General features: G+C 42.5%; 1 protein-coding gene across 1 annotated transcript in view; it reads right to left on the bottom strand.

The window, feature by feature from the left end:
* Nucleotides 1-8,384, bottom strand: part of CHIC2 (cysteine rich hydrophobic domain 2) — a 31,508-nt gene extending 23,124 nt beyond the window's left edge. Inside the window, exons 1-3 of the mRNA XM_075709042.1 lie at nt 8,236-8,384; nt 910-964; nt 600-755 (exon numbers count right to left, since the gene is read on the bottom strand). Coding sequence (XP_075565157.1) covers nt 600-755; nt 910-964; nt 8,236-8,354 — 330 coding nt within the window. The 5' untranslated portion in view covers nt 8,355-8,384. The remainder of the gene's footprint in view (nt 1-599; nt 756-909; nt 965-8,235) is intronic.
* Nucleotides 8,385-18,744: the final 10,360 nt, after the last annotated feature.

Genomic DNA, 18,744 nt, shown 5'->3' with positions numbered 1-18,744 from the left:
AGTGTACTCAATTGTACACAATTTGTAGCATTAAGAGGTATTACACAACAAAGAATATACACAAGCCTTGCCATGAAATGGAAAGATGAACAGTACTAACAGTGAGCAGAAGATGAGGAGGCACGGAGACTTCTTGCAGAGTAGTGAAATAGGACTAGCCAAAGACAATTTTTACACAAATGAAAACAGAAGAGATGGCAGGGTAGCCTAATTAACTGCACTGAGGGCAAGGAAGTGAAAAACAAACTGCCACTCAATCACTGCCATATTCTCATAAAACCAAGTAGTGTATTACAGAGAAGATGCAGCTATTAAAAAAGTATGTTGCAAGTTACTTCAATAATAATAAGCGCTGTACAGTACATGGTTCTAGCAGAGACATTCAGCTATACTGCCACTGAGTTATAAGCTCAAAGTTATGACTGGTGTCTGTTGTAACTTGAACTAGTATGACAGACAACTGATACCAAAATGTATGAAATCAAACTGATTTAAGTAAGGTCTAGCACACATTTTTTAAGGGCGGGGGGGAACTACCAACAAAATGAGAGCAAACCCAGTACAACTCTATCAAAAATTATATGAACTGTTCAACTTACTCTTTTACTGAGGCAGATAACTGGCCACATACTACAACCTAAAGTGCAGCAGCAGCAAAGGCATCCACATAGTAGCCATCGTACATTAACTGGAAGGTTCTTCTTAAGACAACTGTTAACTCTACTGATGCTGGCTTTAAATTCTTCAGGTGCAACCTACAAGGAAAAAGAAAAAAAAAACCAAAAACAAAAAACAAACTAGTACCACAGCAGTGTGATTTATTACTCTTACAATGGTCTACACCTGGAACTCCTGGTTTTGTACCAAAATCTTAACTCTAATTCCAAATTCCTATTCACAGATACTCACCTTTCCAGTTAAAGATGAAGGAAATTCTGCTTCAAATTTGTTGCTTAGTCCAAACCTGCAAAAACAAATGAAGATCATACCAAAATTCTAAATAACCCCAATCCATGCCACAAGTTACAAGCACCTCATAATACTCTCAGGGTTCATATCACAACAGCATTAATTTCAGGAAAAAACAGTTGTTATTAAAAGTAATTCCTAAAATTATCCCAACAGACAAAAGTATACCACTGTACACAGCTTGAAATCCATCTTGCCTATAGTCTCTTTTTAAAGTTCTGTTGATACTGTTGAGTATTCCTCAAACTCAGCAAAATCTTCATAAGCAATAGTGGCAAGCGTGAAAAGTGAAAAGTAGTACTTAAGGGGAGAGGGGAGGTAAGTTAAGGCCACAGTTTGAATTACCCCCCTCCTCCACCAGTACAGATGTATCTTGAAAAGCTCATCCAGTGCTATTCCACTCGGGCTGTGCTAAATAACTGTACTAAGCATAAAAATTGAATGAATACCACCTTGTTTATTCAGAAAAAAATACACTAATAAGTTTCAGAACAAAATACTGCTTAACAAAACATGATTTGAGTGATAACTAATTTGAAAGAAGCATACCAATTATGAACATAAAGCTATGAAGCAGTCTGAGGTGAACTGGAGTTACTGACTATTCTTGGTTTCAGAAGATCTGAAGATTAGAAGAGTTTCACCTTGTCTATAAAAAAAAATTGTTTTCTATCTTACAGTTGGCTGGTTGGGTTCATGAATGAATGAACCTCAAAGAAAATTTGAATATTTTCTGGCATCTGGACTGGGCAATAACTTCTAATTATACAGTCTAACAAAGTCATTAATAAAACTGTATGACTGGCTACTAATTTGGTAAACAGCAGTCAGTGTAAAATTTAAGTTGTAATTAATAACCTTCTGAATATAAACCAAAGTAGTCTTACTATCAGATACTACAAACAACACAAATCAGAAATTAAACCACTCAAGACTTGAATATTGGCAGCAAAACCTATCACACATTGCTCAGTTGTATGCAGAAAAGCTTACCCAAGCCTTCATAGTTGAACATTTTAAAGACATAACTTGCGTTGACAATATGTTTATTGAGCAGCTAGGTATTTCTCAGGGTTTGGGGTTTGGGGTTTTTTATTTCTTACTGAACTGAATAATCTGCATGCCAATGGAGAACTTTGTCCAAGTAGTCAAATGGGCAGTGAAGTGCTGTACCAATGGTGAGCTACTGTGGAAGGACCTCACAAAACCCAGTGGACAAAAGGTGACGGATAAGCTTCAGCATAGACAAATAAAAGGTGGTGAATCTTGGGAAAGCTAAACTATGCTTATGTGACACTCAGCTAAAGTTTGGCAGCTACAGCTCACTAGAGAGATCTCTGATCACCACTCATCATTCTCTTAAACAGCCAGAAATACCACTAAAATACTGGGCTCACTAGGAAGGTGATCAAGAACAACACTGAGGGCATTGTTTTGATGCTCCATAAACCCCTCGTATACCCACAAATTCACTAGTAGGTGTGGTTCTAGCATCCACATTTGGCGGAGGACTTGGTGGAGTTAAGAGAAAGCAGAGAGAAGGAAGACTGATATAATTAAGGGAATAAAGCAGCTGCCCTAGGAGACTAACAAGGCTGACACTACCTTGGAAAAGAGAAGGCTGAGGTGGGTGTATGATCAAAGTGCAAAGATTCAGGAAGGCAGTGGATAAGGTGAATGATTAACTGTTAATCACAAAATCCCACAACAGAGGGCACACGCTGAAACTAGTCGGAGATTGGTTTAAAAGAGATAAAAGGAAGTGCTTTTTTAAGCTGCAAGTAGCAAACTTCTGGGTTTGTTTCCACTTGAGATTAGTGATGCAGACTGTGCCAACAGATGTGAAGAGAGATTACACAAGTTCCCTTACAAACAGACACTAAGTGAAAGACAATGTTGAAGTATACATCACCTCACATTGCTTCAGATGCCAGAGAGTACAGGGAGGATGGCCACCAGGAACAGCTAGACTTGCATGCAACCTGTAAGTAGCAGTGCCTGTTGCCACAGTTTGCAACAGCACGCTTGGCTAGATAGTTTATGACTTTGATGCTGTAGGTGACTTTTACATATGGTCTTAAGGAAAAGTAAACAAGTCATCTCCCCATCATTGACCGCAGGCAGTAGAATCATAGAAACATAGAGTGATCTGGGTTGGAAGGCACCATCAAGGATCATCTAGTCCAACCTCCCTGTCACTAGATCAGGTTGCTTAAAGCCCTGTCCAACCTGTCCTTGAATACTTCCAATGATGGGGCATCCACAACTTCTCTGGGCAACCTGTTCCAGTGTCTCACCACCCTTACCGTAAAACATGTCCTCCTTATATCCAATCTAAATCTACGCTCTTTCTGTTTAAAACCATTGCCCCTTGTCCTGTCACTACAGGCCCTGGTAAAAAGTCTTTCTCCATCTTTCTTACAGGCCTCCTTTATATATTGAAAGGCCGCAATAAGGTCTCCCTAGAGACCTTACTTACATATAAGTTACCTAGCATATGTGAGTATTTGAAATTAGAATAGTAGCTCTGCAACTCCTATGAATCCCTCAAAACTGGTGAAGAAAGAAAAGAAAATTGTTAACCAGAGAAATATATGGCAATTTTACCACTTCAGCACAGAACAAAGAAAACACATATGTACTGGAAACATACCTTTACCACTGAAAATCCTATTGCATACTCCATGACAGGAGCACCATCCATCCTTTCCCCAAAATCCTGAGTGAAACCAAGTGCTGAGGCAAAAGTCATGTAGATTGTCAGAAAGAAGTGTTACGCCCTCCCAGTTAAGCTACTTAAAAATGCCAGTAGGTTGCAGGAGAAACCAAAGCCTGAAAAAAATCCCTTGGATCCGTATACATTTCATAAGCAGCCAGGCCTGGAGAAGGACTCCAAGCTGAAGATACACTGCTGCCATCAGAAATCTCAGAACTAAAAGGTAACACTACTTTACTATATAATTAATTCATCAAATCAGACAGATATCTAAAGAGACATCTCTTCAAAGAATGATCTTCATGTACTTGATGCTTCAACATCCAGAAGAGATTCACTATGAATAATGGACTATAAATTTGAACAATAAGGGAGTGGCCAACTACAAGGATAATTCAGTCCAAAGCAGTTCTTGTTGCAAGAACTAAAATGAAGCTGAGCCCCTGTCCAAAAGATGAGACAGAATTTCAGCTGTCCCTCTACCCAGAAAACTACGGAAGCCCTTTACTCTGAGGCATGAGCAGGTAAGTCAAAGGCACAAGGAAGTCTCTCTGCTCTCAGTTAAGTCACAAAAAGATGTAATTGCAGGGAAAGCCCTGCTCAGTCTCATGCTGAAAATTGGCTGGGAAATCAACAGGACAGAAACAAGGCTTTTTTTGTGAATGCATGATCCAAAAGTATTCAAACGTTGACAGCTTCATCAAACACAACCAACCCTACTGAAAAAGCTCTAGAGGTATCTGAACTTACAAACATGCCGAGGCAGAGTGAGGCACAGAAACTTCTGACCAATACAGTTACACTTTGGTGAAGTTATAAGCGACTGAGACTCTGTAATCGAGGCTTGTGGCAATGTTTAGTATGCAGTGGGGTAGTGAAACTGAAACATCAAACCCAACTCAACCAGCTACCAACATCATTCTGAGCCTTCCATGTTACAGTTTTGTCACCATACGGAGGTAGGAAAAAAGGGCGACTCCATACATTAAAAGCTTTAGTAAGTAATTATGCCATCTCAATATTACCACTCTTGACTGCATGCTGCAATTTGGAAATTAAAATTTTAGAAACTCCACAGACCACTACTACATGTTCACTGTAAAGACATAACAGCTCTGACAAAAAAGCGGCAAAAAGTGTCTTAAAAATCAAACACTGGAAATCAGTATTTTCAAGATGCATTTCCTCAGACAGCTGTCCTCATACAGCACTAGATTTCTGTTGTACAACACTCCAGTGACATGTACTCTTCTCTGCTTGCTCTCTCCCTTTCCCATTCTACATCATGGCTTCAACAGATCCATGCTCACCTCATGCATGAGTACTTACTCTAACCTTCCCAGAACCTGAAGAAGTGTTTCTTGAACATGACTCTGCTTGAGAGGTTCAGCTGAGTTCCTGCCCTTGTGTACAGGCGGAAACTTCGAAGTACAGAAGTTTACAGTATAGGACACAGCCAACCTGCAACCTTTTCTCAGCTTGCAGCTCAGATCTTCCTAACACATAAAACTGACACATGCTATCCTCTTCCTCTTTGTCCTCTCGTAGGGGGACACTAAACCATTTTTTCATTGCTCTCAACCATACTCTTTAATTCCATGTGTTCACAACCCTTACAAAATATATATTCCACACATCTTAACACTCCCCATCCGTAATTCTTATATAGTCCTGTTTTCACTCGTATGTCATTGATACCGAGGAAGGTTCAAAAAAATATATAAGCAGACTTAAGTTTAATATTAAAGAAACTGACTTGGGTGAAAATACGTTTTGTGAGGTTTTCTTCCCCATCCAAACAGTTATCTTGCATCAACCTACAACACACTAAGATGACAAACATCACAGAAAGGCATTCACTATCACATCACAACAGCTCTCCATCATTCTGGTACTGCAAAAGACTAATAAATCCAATATTACTAGCTAATACAGTCTGGTGTATATATAAGGCACATGTGTCTCAACTGGTCAAGGAACAGGAAAGCACAGAAAAACAGTCACTGTAGACCACAGACACCTATCACAAATATTTGCAATTTCAAACTTATGACGTACCTCTCTTTCCATTGTAATATGATTTTAGAAACAAGTATGAAATACCTTGGCCTTTCAATTCAGTTGTAAGTAAAGTTTTATATTTTCTCAGCTTTCAAGTTTCTTGCCATTAGAAGAGATCACCTCAAGTTATCAGAAACCAGGTCAAATATTACTCCTGACTACCAAGCTACCTAAACTCTACTGGTGTGAAAACAGTTTAACCGAGTATTTAAAAAACAATTTTTTAAAAAAAAGAAGTTTTAGAATTGTGTGCAGCATGCTCCAAACAGTGAGTTTAAGAAGAAAACTCTTAGTGCTACCCAAAAGCCCCACACCCTGAAAGGCAAGGCCTTTGTATGTTTTATTTGGGTAATATTTACCTGCTTTCCTTTAATTGCTTTTAACTACTCAGCTTAGAAAGGACTCTCACACACTTCCATTGTCTGTTGGATCAAACCAAGCAATAGTAAATGTCTTTCTGACATTAATCTGTAGTCATGGAAATGACATATTTCAAACTCAACATTATGACTCTTATGTAAGATCAGGGAGCATATGACAATAGACTGTGAAATGAGAGCTTCTGTTTAAATACACACACGGCAGAAGCAGTCAGCAACTCTTCAAACAGCAGAGCCAGGGACAGATCAATCCAGTATTTGCTTAACTGCTGATAATTTTTGCGAGACCTTCAAAATGCATACGTGCTTTTATACCAGGCAAGACTAATTCATTATATACATAGGACTTGACCTACTCCTTAAATCCGCCAACTGAATGTTCTGACAGTGATCTAACTTTTAACAATAACCTTCTCAATCAATGACAAAAAAAGCTACAGGCTGTACAGAGGTAAAAGTGGCTGATTCTATTTAGTCAGCTGTTCACACCAGGTACAATCAAGAAAGTAGATGAAGATCCATTGCCTAATTTTGGAGGTACGTGTTCATATTTCATTGCTCATCCAAAACCTAAAGAACAAATATTTTAAGGAAGATCTTCAAGTAATAAGAAGCTAGTGACCATTAATGAACAATTAATGATGCAACCATCCTTCTTCAACCACAACGCTCTACTAGTCACAGACACGCTACACAAGCTTCGTCATGATTCCACTAACGGGCCTTGATCTCGTCTCGCGCTACTTACCTCCCAGTATTGGAGAAGAAATCACCGTCTGCCTCCATTCCAATTCTTTATACTTTTGCATTTGCTAATAGGAAAACTATCTAATTGTGGTTTTGCTCTGTTTACCAGAAACAGGCTAAGGCTACCAGCTTATTTTCAGAGAAGTCACTGGATGGTAACAACTTTTGTTCACAGAGTCACATGCTGAACACTTCGGCTACATGCTTCCGTTCCTTCACGGGGCCTCCTCAGCCTCCTGCCCATGCACGTCCTTTCCACGTCCTCTCTCAGTCTATCATGTCTTACTTCCTGTTTTTAATCAGACAGCAACCTGCACTGCCCAGCTGTTAGTATTACTTAACATCAACAAAATATTAAAGCAGTAATATACCAAAGTGCCACAAAGCTACTCTAAATTTAACCCTGGATTTCTGGACAGGTCAGTATCTGAAAATCAGTAGAGTTCATGGGACTCTGAGCAACAGACCACAGTATCTTCAACTTTTATTCTTCTGTTGCAAGCCTAGTCCTCGTGAGCAGGGAACACTAAAAAACAAGGTTTGCACTGCTGCGTTTTGTCTGCAGGTTGATATTTCAGCCTCTGAAACTGTACATCATAACTGATAATGACTACACTTCAGTAAAGTGAGCTTGACAGAGCGTAGTGAAGGAAAGACACCCTCATCTGTTACATTATTGAGAAGTACTACGCTAACTCATGGTCAACTGCTGTTACATCGTCAGAGACACCAAACGTTCACAAAACAAAACTCACAGTCACTCCCATGTTAAACGCAGTGAAACAACACATATCAATCACAACTTAACATGATTTTACATGTACCTATCTGACTCACGGGCACCTTTTTCTTCTTGAAAGTCCTCAGCGCTCTATCAGCGGCCACGTTACATGGGAGTGGGTAGGAGATACATAAACAACCCTCAGCAACCGTCCAGCCGGTCATGTGCTGGCACATACATGTTATACGCAGGAACACAGGCACCTTACTTCCTGACAGCTCATCACTTTGGACAAATACTTCACATTCCGCTGCCAATCACGGCCCAAGTCAGCCTTGTTTCCTCTGAGCCTCCTTAGAGGTCTGCACCCGCTTGCGAGTCCCAGGCGGCACCCAGCCGCCCGGCGGGGCCGAGGAGAGCCCTCCCGCAGCCCCCCGGCCGTCGGGGCAAGACGGGGAGGGAGCCAGTACCGGCCCGGGGCTCCCCCCGCCCACCTCCCCGACTCTTCCCAAGCTGCAATCGCCGGCTCGGCGCCACAGGCCACCGCCGCCCCCAGGCCCGGCACGCAGCCGCCCCCGTCCCGCCGCCCGGGCCTCCTCCGCCGCCCGCCCCGGCCGCGCAGGCCCCGCCGCGGCCCTTACACGGTGACATGGCCGGAGCCGCGCACCACCACGGGGTCGGGGGAGTACTTGAGGAGCTGCTCCTCCAGCGCCCGCTCCTCGTCCTCCTCCTCCTCGTAGATCTCGTCAAAGTCCGCCATGGCCGGGCCCGGGCGCCCGCTGAGAGAGAGGAGCCGGGGCGACGCGAGGGGGCCGGCCGCGGAGGCCGGCAGGGACGGGGAGGGGGGGCCGGCGGCGACACCCCGGTGCCGGGACGGGAGACGGCGGCGGCTGAGGCGGCGGCTCCGGGCGAGGAAGCGCCCGTCACCCTCCGCGGGGCGGAGGGGGGGGGGCGGGGCAGGAACAACAACAACAACATCCGGTCGCGGGGCCCGCCCCGCCTCCGCCCCGCCCACCCGCCGCGCGCGGCGGAGGCGGGGCGCGCGCCCGCCGCGGGGGGAGGCGGGAGGGGCGCGCGGGCGGCGGTAGGGCGGGCGTCGCGCTCCTCAGGGCCCTGCCCCGCTGTGACCCTTAGCGATGCTTTGCCTGGGCTTTTGCGGTTTGGTTTTTGGTTGTTTTCTGGTTTTTTTTTTTTTTTGAGCCTGGTGTTTTCTTTCCCCTCGTTTTACCCCCTTTTTGGGCATCCGTGACAACAAACAAGGGGTTTGGGGGGCCACTGTTGGCTGAGGGGTGCCCGTTGGGCGTAGTTCAGGGGGATGTCAGGGAAGCGGCCCCTAACAGGGGCCAGCCTGGGCAGATGAAGGCTGGTGCCAAACGTTTGCACGTCCCTTGGTGCTGTCGGTGTCTGGGTCAGCCATCCCTCCAGTAGCCTTCAGCCCTCCACGGAAAGCACCACACGGAAGCCATTGTTTGCGTGGAGTTCAGAGCAGAAGATTAAATTGCAGAGGAACAGCCCATTTTAGGACTGTAGAATCATAGAATCACAGAATCGTTTAGGTTGGAAAAGACCTTTAAGATCATCCAGTCCAACCATTAACCTACACTACCAAGTCCACACTAAACCAATCAAGGGTAGACTAGACTAAACCATGTCCCAAAGTGCCACATCTACCCGTTTTTTGAACACTTCCAGGTATGGGGACTCCACCACCTCGCTGGGCAGCCTGTTCCAATTCTTGACCACCCTTTCCGTGAAGAAATTTTTCCTAATTTCCAACCTAAACCCCTGGCGCAGCTTAAGCCCATTTCCTCTCGTCCTATCGCTAACTACTTGGGAGAAGAGACCAACACCTACCTCACTACAACCTCCTTTCAGGTAGTTGTAGAGAGCGGAAAGCTAACCAGAAAACCCTAAAAATGAACAGGACTCTTGTTCTCTCTCAGCAGTTTTGGTATTCGCCATAACCAAAACCTGAAGCAAAGGCTGGAAAATGCCAGCACAAGTGTAATGGCCTTAGCAATGGGTAGGCCGTTGGCTGTTGTGACAACAGGGGAAAGCAACGCTGACATGGGATTTAGCAGTAGCAGGGTGACATTTTGAAAAGGGAGAGCAGGTCTTTTTTATTTGACAGAGTAGACTAGTGGATCATGCACTTGCAGCAGTATTTAGTGTATAGATAATGTCGGTTACAGGGTTCAGCCCCAAAGAGTCAAGAAACTGGGGCTGAATCTGCTTTTCATGAGTGCAAAGAGAATTCTGCATTCCCCTTTTCTTTCCTAGTACTTTACTCCACATATCTTAATTGCAATAACCCCTTTCTCATATTAGATCATTTTTCTTCTGAAACCTGCAGTTCTTCTTTCCTGTCTTGTTGCAGTGTATATACTGATCAGCTTATTTTTGGAAAGGCTACTTTGCCACCTAATCTCCATTACTCATAAAGATCCTCGTGGTGTATTTCTCAGGAGTAAAGTGTACGCAAAGATGTGATGATGCTTACTGTTCTGTGTAAAACGAGGGTAGAAGCAGTGTGGTTGTGAGACAGTCCATGACACTGCCTTTGCTGTAAAGGAAAAAAGCAGCGCTTTTTACTGTCACACTGGAGAAGTGTGATAGTTTTTCTGTCATGAGCTACGTGTAACAGGTTTCATTTCCCAAATAACAGAATTCTACAGAATAACACAGAATTCCTCTGAGTAATAGTTTGCTTTCATACCAGCATGCTTACACGTGGTTTTTTTACCTAGTTACTATTCTTGCATATGTCTCACACATAGAAATTGGACTTAGTGGGACTGATGACTCATTGCTTCTGTCTAACCATCCTGAAACTGAGAAAATGGCCCAAATACTGGCAAAAGCAAGAGGAAGCCCACTGGTTTCAGTGAAGCTATGCCTCCTTGTGCTAGCTCACTCTACAGATGAATTTGGTCACCTGTTTGTTTTCAGATGACTGTTTCACAGCAGCAGCCAGGTAATCAGAGTTAATGCTGTGCGGCACCATGCTGGAAATCTTGCAAATGACGTTGAAGGGGTGGCCTTACCTACGTCGCACTTGAGCCCCTGTAGCAGTGCTGCAGGGGCCAGCTATCCTGTCGGAGGTCCAAGATCCCTGTCCTGCATGGCGTGACAAGCTTGATTAGCTCCTTCGATGGGTTTGAGATAAGGAGAAAAGAAGTCCCAGGACCCTCGATTAGTTCTTTGCATTAGCTGTACATTACTCACCTAACAAAGACCTGTTCCGCCGTCTGCTGTTTCCAGCTGTTCAGTATGTGGTGGCCTTTGAACAGATGAAGAGCTGTGGCAGGTATTAAGCGGCAGTGCCAAGTTTGTAGGCTGAGATGCCCATGACGTTTCAGCACGTGTTCTGCAGCAGCCAGTGTGCTCAAAGCGCTGTGACTGACTGCAGCGATGAGTGCAAAGTACCTCAGCATATCAGGCTTCCGGGATGGGCACTGAAACCAAAATACACACGGCCAGCAGGCACTATGAAAAATCCAGGTTAAGTAACGTTTTCATCATCTCACGTGGGCACTGTTAGACTCTTGTTTTTCAGGCAGAAATTAACTGCCTTAATCTTGAGATTGCTGTGTGTCTCTGTCTCATTGGCGCCGACACCTGCAGTACAGGTCTCAGCAGTACTGGACCACCCTTAAAGGCAGTAAATAAACTCCCCGTTTTGTGCAGCCAGCCTTCTACCACACACTGAAGATGGTCTTACCATGAGCCTCTCCTGTGTTTCAAGGAGTATCACGCGAGTAGTCACTCCTTCTCCACGGCTGTCACCTCACTGTCCTGCGCCGGACCCCCCAACAGCCACACGCTCCCGAATCCGTGCCTTCACATCACAGCGTTTGCTTGTGACTGTTTTGGTGTGTACTCTGACCCAAAATGGTGGGACACCTCTCCTGTTCGCAGTGCCTTGTCCTTTCTCTGGGAACAGTGAGAGTAATGCCAGGCTCATGCAGATTGTATTTTTAAGCAGCTTACTCTCTTTATATCTAAATAAAAGAGGGTAGGCCTAAAGCCAAGCTTGAAGGGCACCATGCTGTTGTTCCAGGCAGGAGTGCCCTCCCCAGTGAATTTGCTTACTGCACCTAGCAGTTCAGTGGGGGAGAACTGGTGCCACGCACAGCTCTCTCTGACTGAGGTACTTGCTGTCCTCAGAGTTGCTCTGTAAGGACTGCGTACTGTAATCTAAAGGAGACTTTAAATCATTGCCACATTTCTTTTTTCTGTAGCTCTTTATTCCGGTTCCCTGTTTTTCTCTTTCGCCACCTGTCTCCTTTATCATTTGTCCCTCTCCTTTTTCTGTGTGTTTCTTTCCAGTTCCCCTTGTCATTACTTCTTCCCTCTGTTTCCCACTAACATCTTCTCCGTTGTCACTGGCCTCGTTCCTCCCACAGTCTTTGGCTTGTTTCTCACTGTCTTTTCCTTTGTTAATCAAGTACGTTGTTGGACTTCTGAAGGAAACTGTTTCACACAACAGGGCATTGAAGAACAAGCAGCAGGTGCAGCAGTAACCTTGTTCTTTGAACTCCTACTGCCACTGGACAGCAAAGCAAAGCTGGCAGGAACGGCTTCTCTTTCCCTTTCCCTGATTAATTAAGAGAAGAGAGGTAGCAAGAAGGAAAACAAGAGTGGGTGGTGATAGCAAGGGAAGAGGGCAAGCAGGAGAGTATAGGAGGGTACAGAAGCCAGAGGGAGGAAGATAGAAATAACAGACTATAACGTACATTCATGGACACTGCAGAGGGAGTTTAGCAAAGCTACAGGACTGTAGCAAACCTCCAAGGATGCTCACGTCAGGCTGTGGTTTGCTTTTTCTGCCCCGAGACCTCCTCTCGCATCAGTCCCTTCCCTTAATGCAGAGCCTCTCACCTCTGGGTTGGCTCCTCCGCCCTGCTTACATGTCCCATTGCTCTTGACAAGCCTGGCTAAAGCACTACTGATAATGTAAATGTTCCTGCTAATGGCACCAGTCACTGCCACCCATTGAGTTTCAACAAAACAAAATAAAACCAAACCAAACCAAACCTAAAAATGAGATTTTAGTTATGGTATTGGAGAAATATGGAAAGGCAAAGTCAGGAAGGGGTATGTAGCTACAAATAACACAACAGAAAATTACTGTTAGAGCCACAGGATTGCATTTGTTTCTCTGACCAGTTTCATTGCGTTGTTTCTTGCTGATTAACTGATTATTCTGCAAAACCCCTGTAAAACCACAGATAAACTAACCAAGGTTTTCTGTGCAAAAAGCAAAGGGAAAGTCAGAGTAGTGTCCCTGACTTTATGATGCAGAATTGAGTGAGCTCTTAGAGTAAAAAGATATGTTGAATAGCTCCAAAGCACTTTATTAGACTTTTTTCCTCCTGTCAGGCAATTTATTTTGTTTTCCTTTTGGTCCAGCTTCCAATATTGCATTTATATGCCAAAAAGATGCCTCTATGTAGAAAATAGTATTTCTGAAAGAGACTCTTTATAAGTCATAAATAAAGTACAGAAGGCATAGATCTCATGTAAAGAGAAAAGCAGATACTTCGTTTTCAGAATTTCCTTAACATACAACAAAATGAAGAATAGAGTCCTTGTAGTTTCCAGTCTGTTAAACCTGTGGATGGGTGCAGCTGGATACTCCTGCTCTTTCAAGGACCACATGACAACACATTACTGAAGGCAGAATCTCCTAATCCAAAAAGAATTTGTGATACGCTCGACTTAAAGACCTGCTTGTGTTCCACATAACCTACAGGCAAGATAAACTCTTGGCTGTTTTTAGGCATGACACTGGGGTCTTTTTCTTGTAGGACTCACTGACATAGGAAATATGTATGGTCACTTGTTTCTTCCCTTCCTAATGGCATCAGTCACTGCCACCCATTGAGTTTCAACAAAACAAAATAAAACAAAACCAAACCAAACCTAAAAATGAGATTTTTGAGACTACAAGAATCTAATATAGCAGAATCCTTGCTGCTTTTTTTTTCCTATAATCACATCAATTAAAGAGAAACACACAAGAAGTCTCTGGTTTTCATTTTATGAGACAGATGTAACATTGAAATCGATGGGGGTTTTCAATGCTGTGAGTACAAAAGCATAAAGTCCACCAAAGCCAAACATAAACAAAGTCATATAAACATACAAATTAAACAGCAAGTTCTAGGGTTTTAAAACATTCTTAAAATGGCAAACATACAGTATCAAACCTTTCTTGAGAAGATCACCTTTAAGAACAATATCTGTTGGAAGTGCTGAAAACAAGTATCAAGGAATACTGTGGGCTGAATCCTCTGCTGTATCTGTTAGAGCTACAGATGCTGTTAGTTGGGTAAGGCTGTGGTCAGCCTCTCTCCTAAAAAAAAAAAAAAATACAAAACAAAAAAAAAGCCAATGACAAATGTGGGGCTCTTCTAGCTGCTATTGGAGTGAACAATCATACCCCCAAGACATCAACAGGGATTTTAATTTAATGTCTTTGTTTTTCCTTGTTTTTGTTTTTCCATCCATTGATGCCTCATCTCATAGTTTACATTTATTTCAAGGACAGTTATTTTTCTCTTGGTAAATATGACTGAATGACTAAGTTGTTTACTCGCCATCTTAAAGGAACAGCGAGTGACAACTACTGCAACTGAATTGCAAATCTCTATAAAAGTCACTATAAAAAGAAGTAGCTTTTATACAAAGAAAGTGTTAAAATCAGATTTACTAATCCGTTGTTAAGATAAAATGCCTTCATGTAACATATTTTAGAGAATTAGACAATGCCTCTGTCCGTTTTTGCTTGAGAATAGGAAGTGCCAAAATTTTTATCCTGCTTAAAGACAAATACCCTCTGCTATGCCACCCACATGTACCCAATCTGTTGGAAAACTAGAACTATGTATTCCTTTAGGATTGAGAACATAATTCTTTGCCTGTCAGATTATTCTGACAAATTACATTATAATTACTTCCTCATTAATTACTGTGACAAATGTTGATCTAATGAGAACAGGGAAGGATGTCTTTCATTTAAAATCATCAAAACATGAACAATTGAGATTTCCTCTGAACACTTTAATGTTCATTAATATTTGGGCATGCTAACATGTTCATTCCTATTGCGTATAAGCAGAGATTTCTAGCACCTGTCACTCTCAGATATGACAATTTTATTTCCTGTTGAACATCTTCAAAATAACATCTTTTCTGCTTCCAGGTAGATATTTTTCTCTCTGATAGTATGAGGCATGATCCATAAAGCATGAAAAAAATAGATGCTCTTGTTCTGAGAAGTTGTTTAAAGTGCGACAAAAGCACTTATAATGGAATATATTGTATTCCCAGAGCATGAGGTACTCAAGGAAGGTAAAGAACAAATAACAATACTAACCTCTGTGGTAAAGCATGAGAGAAGGGAATAATCTGCAACCTGAAGAGAAACTTACTTCCCTTTCAAAGCAAGAGAGAGATTGGAAAGGAATTGCCTCCCTTCAGGATCCAGTTCCTCCTTTGAGTTCATTTTTGGCTGCTAGCAGTCTTGCCCTAAGCATCGGGCCTGATGTAGCAGAGTGAAAATCTGTGCTTTATCCCATCACCATATAAATGCTGCAGTTTCTTGATGCATGTGTGAAGAAGCAGCAGCGGAAAGAATTGCACACATGACTCAAAGGCACTTTGTGATCACATTTTGAAATCTCATTGCAGCTTGAATAAGACATTGGAGTAGAGTTGTTTTCTCTCCTCGAAGAGACTAGAGTAACAATTCCAACCTGCAGCAGAGAATGAAATCAGTGAAGTTTGGGTAACTGATCTGTGTGTACACAATGGACAACTTGTGCCAGAATGTCCTTGCGAGCAGGAGAATAACCTGTATAAGCTCTTACCCACAAAGGAACGGGGAAGCTGCGTTAGGCTTCCTTTGCCCAAAGAGTTATTAAAGTACAATCAGATTCAGTGGACTCTTTGCAATTCTGCAAGATCCCTTACGAAGCACTGTTACTTACTGCAAGATGCTGCAAGACAGGAGACTTTGGGTCAAATCCCAGTTCTGCAACCATCTTGCTCTGGGACCTTGGACAAAACTGATTGAGCCTGTACACCTTTCCCACAGTGGGTGAATTACTGGCAGGATTCTCATTCATTGGGAAGCTCCCAGGCTTTTTCCCACTGGGTGATACCTTAACATACAAGTGTTGTTTCTATGTGTGCATCTAGGAAGTGTGATCATGGCTTTTATTTTTATTTCTTTGGTACCCTTGAAAGACCTTTTGTAGCTCTGGAGAATGAGCTGACCTCTTTTGTTCCCCTAGCCTGAAAAAGGTCATATTTTGTTTAACTAACCTTTGAAAACACCAGGCCAAATTCTACTCCCACTGCACCATTCAGAATAGCTGCAGAGTAACTCTGTCTTACGGCTCTGTAACTCAGAGTAGTATTTTACCCGAACCTTTCCATCTTCTGACTTGTAACAAGCCTGTCTCAGTATGTCGAGAGTGCAGACAGTCATACCTCTTATACACTGTAGTGTTAATTGTATGCTAGATATATAGGTGTTTTAATAGGAATATTAGTTCTTTAGCTCAGCTGCAGTGTGACAGAGAGAACCTGGACTGCTAAAGTGGAGATACTTGAGTCTGAGCTGCTCTTCAAGCACTGGACTTTTTTGGCTGATGTTTTTTAAGCTGGTTAATGTATAATAGTAATTATATTTTGTTTGCACTTTAAAATTGTGACTTACACCTTCCTTGTTATATCTTCTGGCAGTTTAGGTTCCAATACTTCTTCCTTCTTCAGAGGCTTCATACTGGGGGGGGGCGGGGATCCATTTTAATGTCTTCCCTTTTCACTAGAATAGTGTGCTGAACCTTATACACTAGTTTTCAGGATTTCTGTCATTCTTTTTCCATTAGATTTTGGCATAGCCTCAACACTATAGCAGACTAAATAAGCTTTGAGCTAATATACTTACATAAGATTGTAAAATATGTGAAATTACTTTGTTTTAAATTGAGGATACAAACACATAAAAAAGGATGGAACTGAAAAAGGGCTGCCTCCAGCCACAGGCGTTAGAGATTTGTTTTCACATAACAGCTGCTTGGACAAAGCTAAGACTGTGTTGTGAAAAGGGAGCTGAAGAAATGAGATGGTAGATTCATTTCTTGTAGAGGTTTCCAGGTCGTATCAAAATCAGACCAATGTTTATTCTGACATCTGAAAAAAACCCCACCATTTTGGCACATGTGGCTTTTGTCTTCCTTTCTCTTAACAGCAAATGTAAAAAGAAAAAAAAAAAAACAGAAATAGTTCCTATTGGAGCAGAGGTGGTATCCAGAACACTAATCAGGCAACGAACACGGATGGTACAAGATAGGGGGCAGGGAAGATGCAGTAGAGTGCTGCTTCCAGCCATGTTCTAGCTGCACTGTGGACTTTAGTTTCTAGGAATACCAATCCAGCATCTTTCTGAGAAAATACATTCCCTCAAATAATCAGCAACTTAGTTTTAAGTCAGTACTATGTCAAAATGAATATTCAGCAGTCTGTGTGTGTCTTCACTCCAGAAAAAAATCCCATCACTTCAGGCACTGTTATAAAACAGTAAGAAATATGTGAGGTGTTCTCTTGAAACTACTTCCATTTCATATTCCCATTGGTAAATCCCACAGTGAGTTTCAGAACTTCATTTCTCTTATACTTAGAAGGTTTCTTTTTTTATTTCCAGACTAAGTTTCTACATGGCCAGAGTATATCCATCTGTTCTCATGGTGATACTCTTCTTTAGATGGAATAGCTCTTCTCTCTTGTTGATATTTACCCCACTGGTATAAGCAACAGTCACGTCTCCTCTCTTTGAGCCTTCTCTTCTCATGAGGGTCCACATTCCTCTAATACTATACTCCTAAAGCTGTTCTCTGGACCTGCTCTGATTTAGTCTTTTCTGAGATGGACACGGAAAACTGTCTGCTATCCCAGACAAGGTTTCTCCATGCACGGTGGCTTTAGTATTTCCATCTCCGTAGTGGAATGGCCTTGCCTGTTATGCTCCAGGATACCTGTTGCCTGACCACGCCAGAGTGATGCTTTGTAAACATGGATTAATGTGCCCAGGTGCTTCAGTCACAAAGTCATGTTCAGCCATGGAGCTCCTAGCTTATACTGGCTTTGTCATTGCACTTCTATTACTCCTCAGAGAATCCGTTTCTTCCAGGATGGCACTCCAGTCTCCGCAGATACTGACTTCACCTCTTTCCTGCAAATAGTGAAGTCCTATTGGTTGTGCCAAGAAAACAAATTCAGCTAAGTAATTCAACTGATTCTGAGACTTATCCTCAAGGAACTCCATCATTAACTGTATTCCCCTCTGCTTCCTGAGTCTGCAGGAGCAGTGTCATCTCTCCTTTAGGTAGTTCCTTCATCACTCTACAGTTCTTGAGCTATCTATTTTGAACTATCTTGAACATCCATACTTTCATTACAGGAAAAAGAAAGGAAATTATAACCATTTTATTTGTTTAGGCTGGATGAAGTGAACTCAAAATTCATACAATTTTCAGACTGTGAAAGAGGTAGCTCCTACAATACGATGTATGTTTGATGACCTCTTCATTTTTCTCACAAGCAGCATTTAATGTCCATTCCCATTAATCTGGCTTAAAAAAAAAGCAGCATTTCCTCTGGTAGCAAATTCAAAAGACTGCTTTTTGGTCACCGTCAAGCAGAATGCTTCAACCTAAGCATGACCCCTAAGGATTGAAATGCATGAGGGTTGAATTTCAAGGATAGAAATGGAGTAGGATGTTCAGTGAATCTCATGGTTTTTTTGCTGGATTGGGGCCTGTATTACTACAAAGTGTCACTCTCGTATTGATTTGTGATACATCAATGTAAAAACAAAACTGGTCATGGTTGGCATGTTCCAGAGTTCACAGCAGCATTTTGAATCTTTGTTCTGACTCACATGAGCTTGGGGTTCAGGTTCATCTCCCACCATAAACCTCCACTGAGCCTGTTGCAGGGCTTTAGCTTTATCCCCTTAAAGCTACGCCATCACAGCTTTCCCTCATACACGTCATCTGTAGCAGCTAACAATTTTAGCTGCTAGAGCTCTAAACAAAAGTCATTAACAAAACCAGGGCCTGGACTGCCTGGAGTGTTTG

Source organism: Pelecanus crispus, chromosome 4, assembly GCF_030463565.1.
Source record: "Pelecanus crispus isolate bPelCri1 chromosome 4, bPelCri1.pri, whole genome shotgun sequence".
Taxonomy (NCBI): domain Eukaryota; kingdom Metazoa; phylum Chordata; class Aves; order Pelecaniformes; family Pelecanidae; genus Pelecanus; species Pelecanus crispus.
This window is presented reverse-complemented; position numbering and strand designations above follow the sequence as displayed.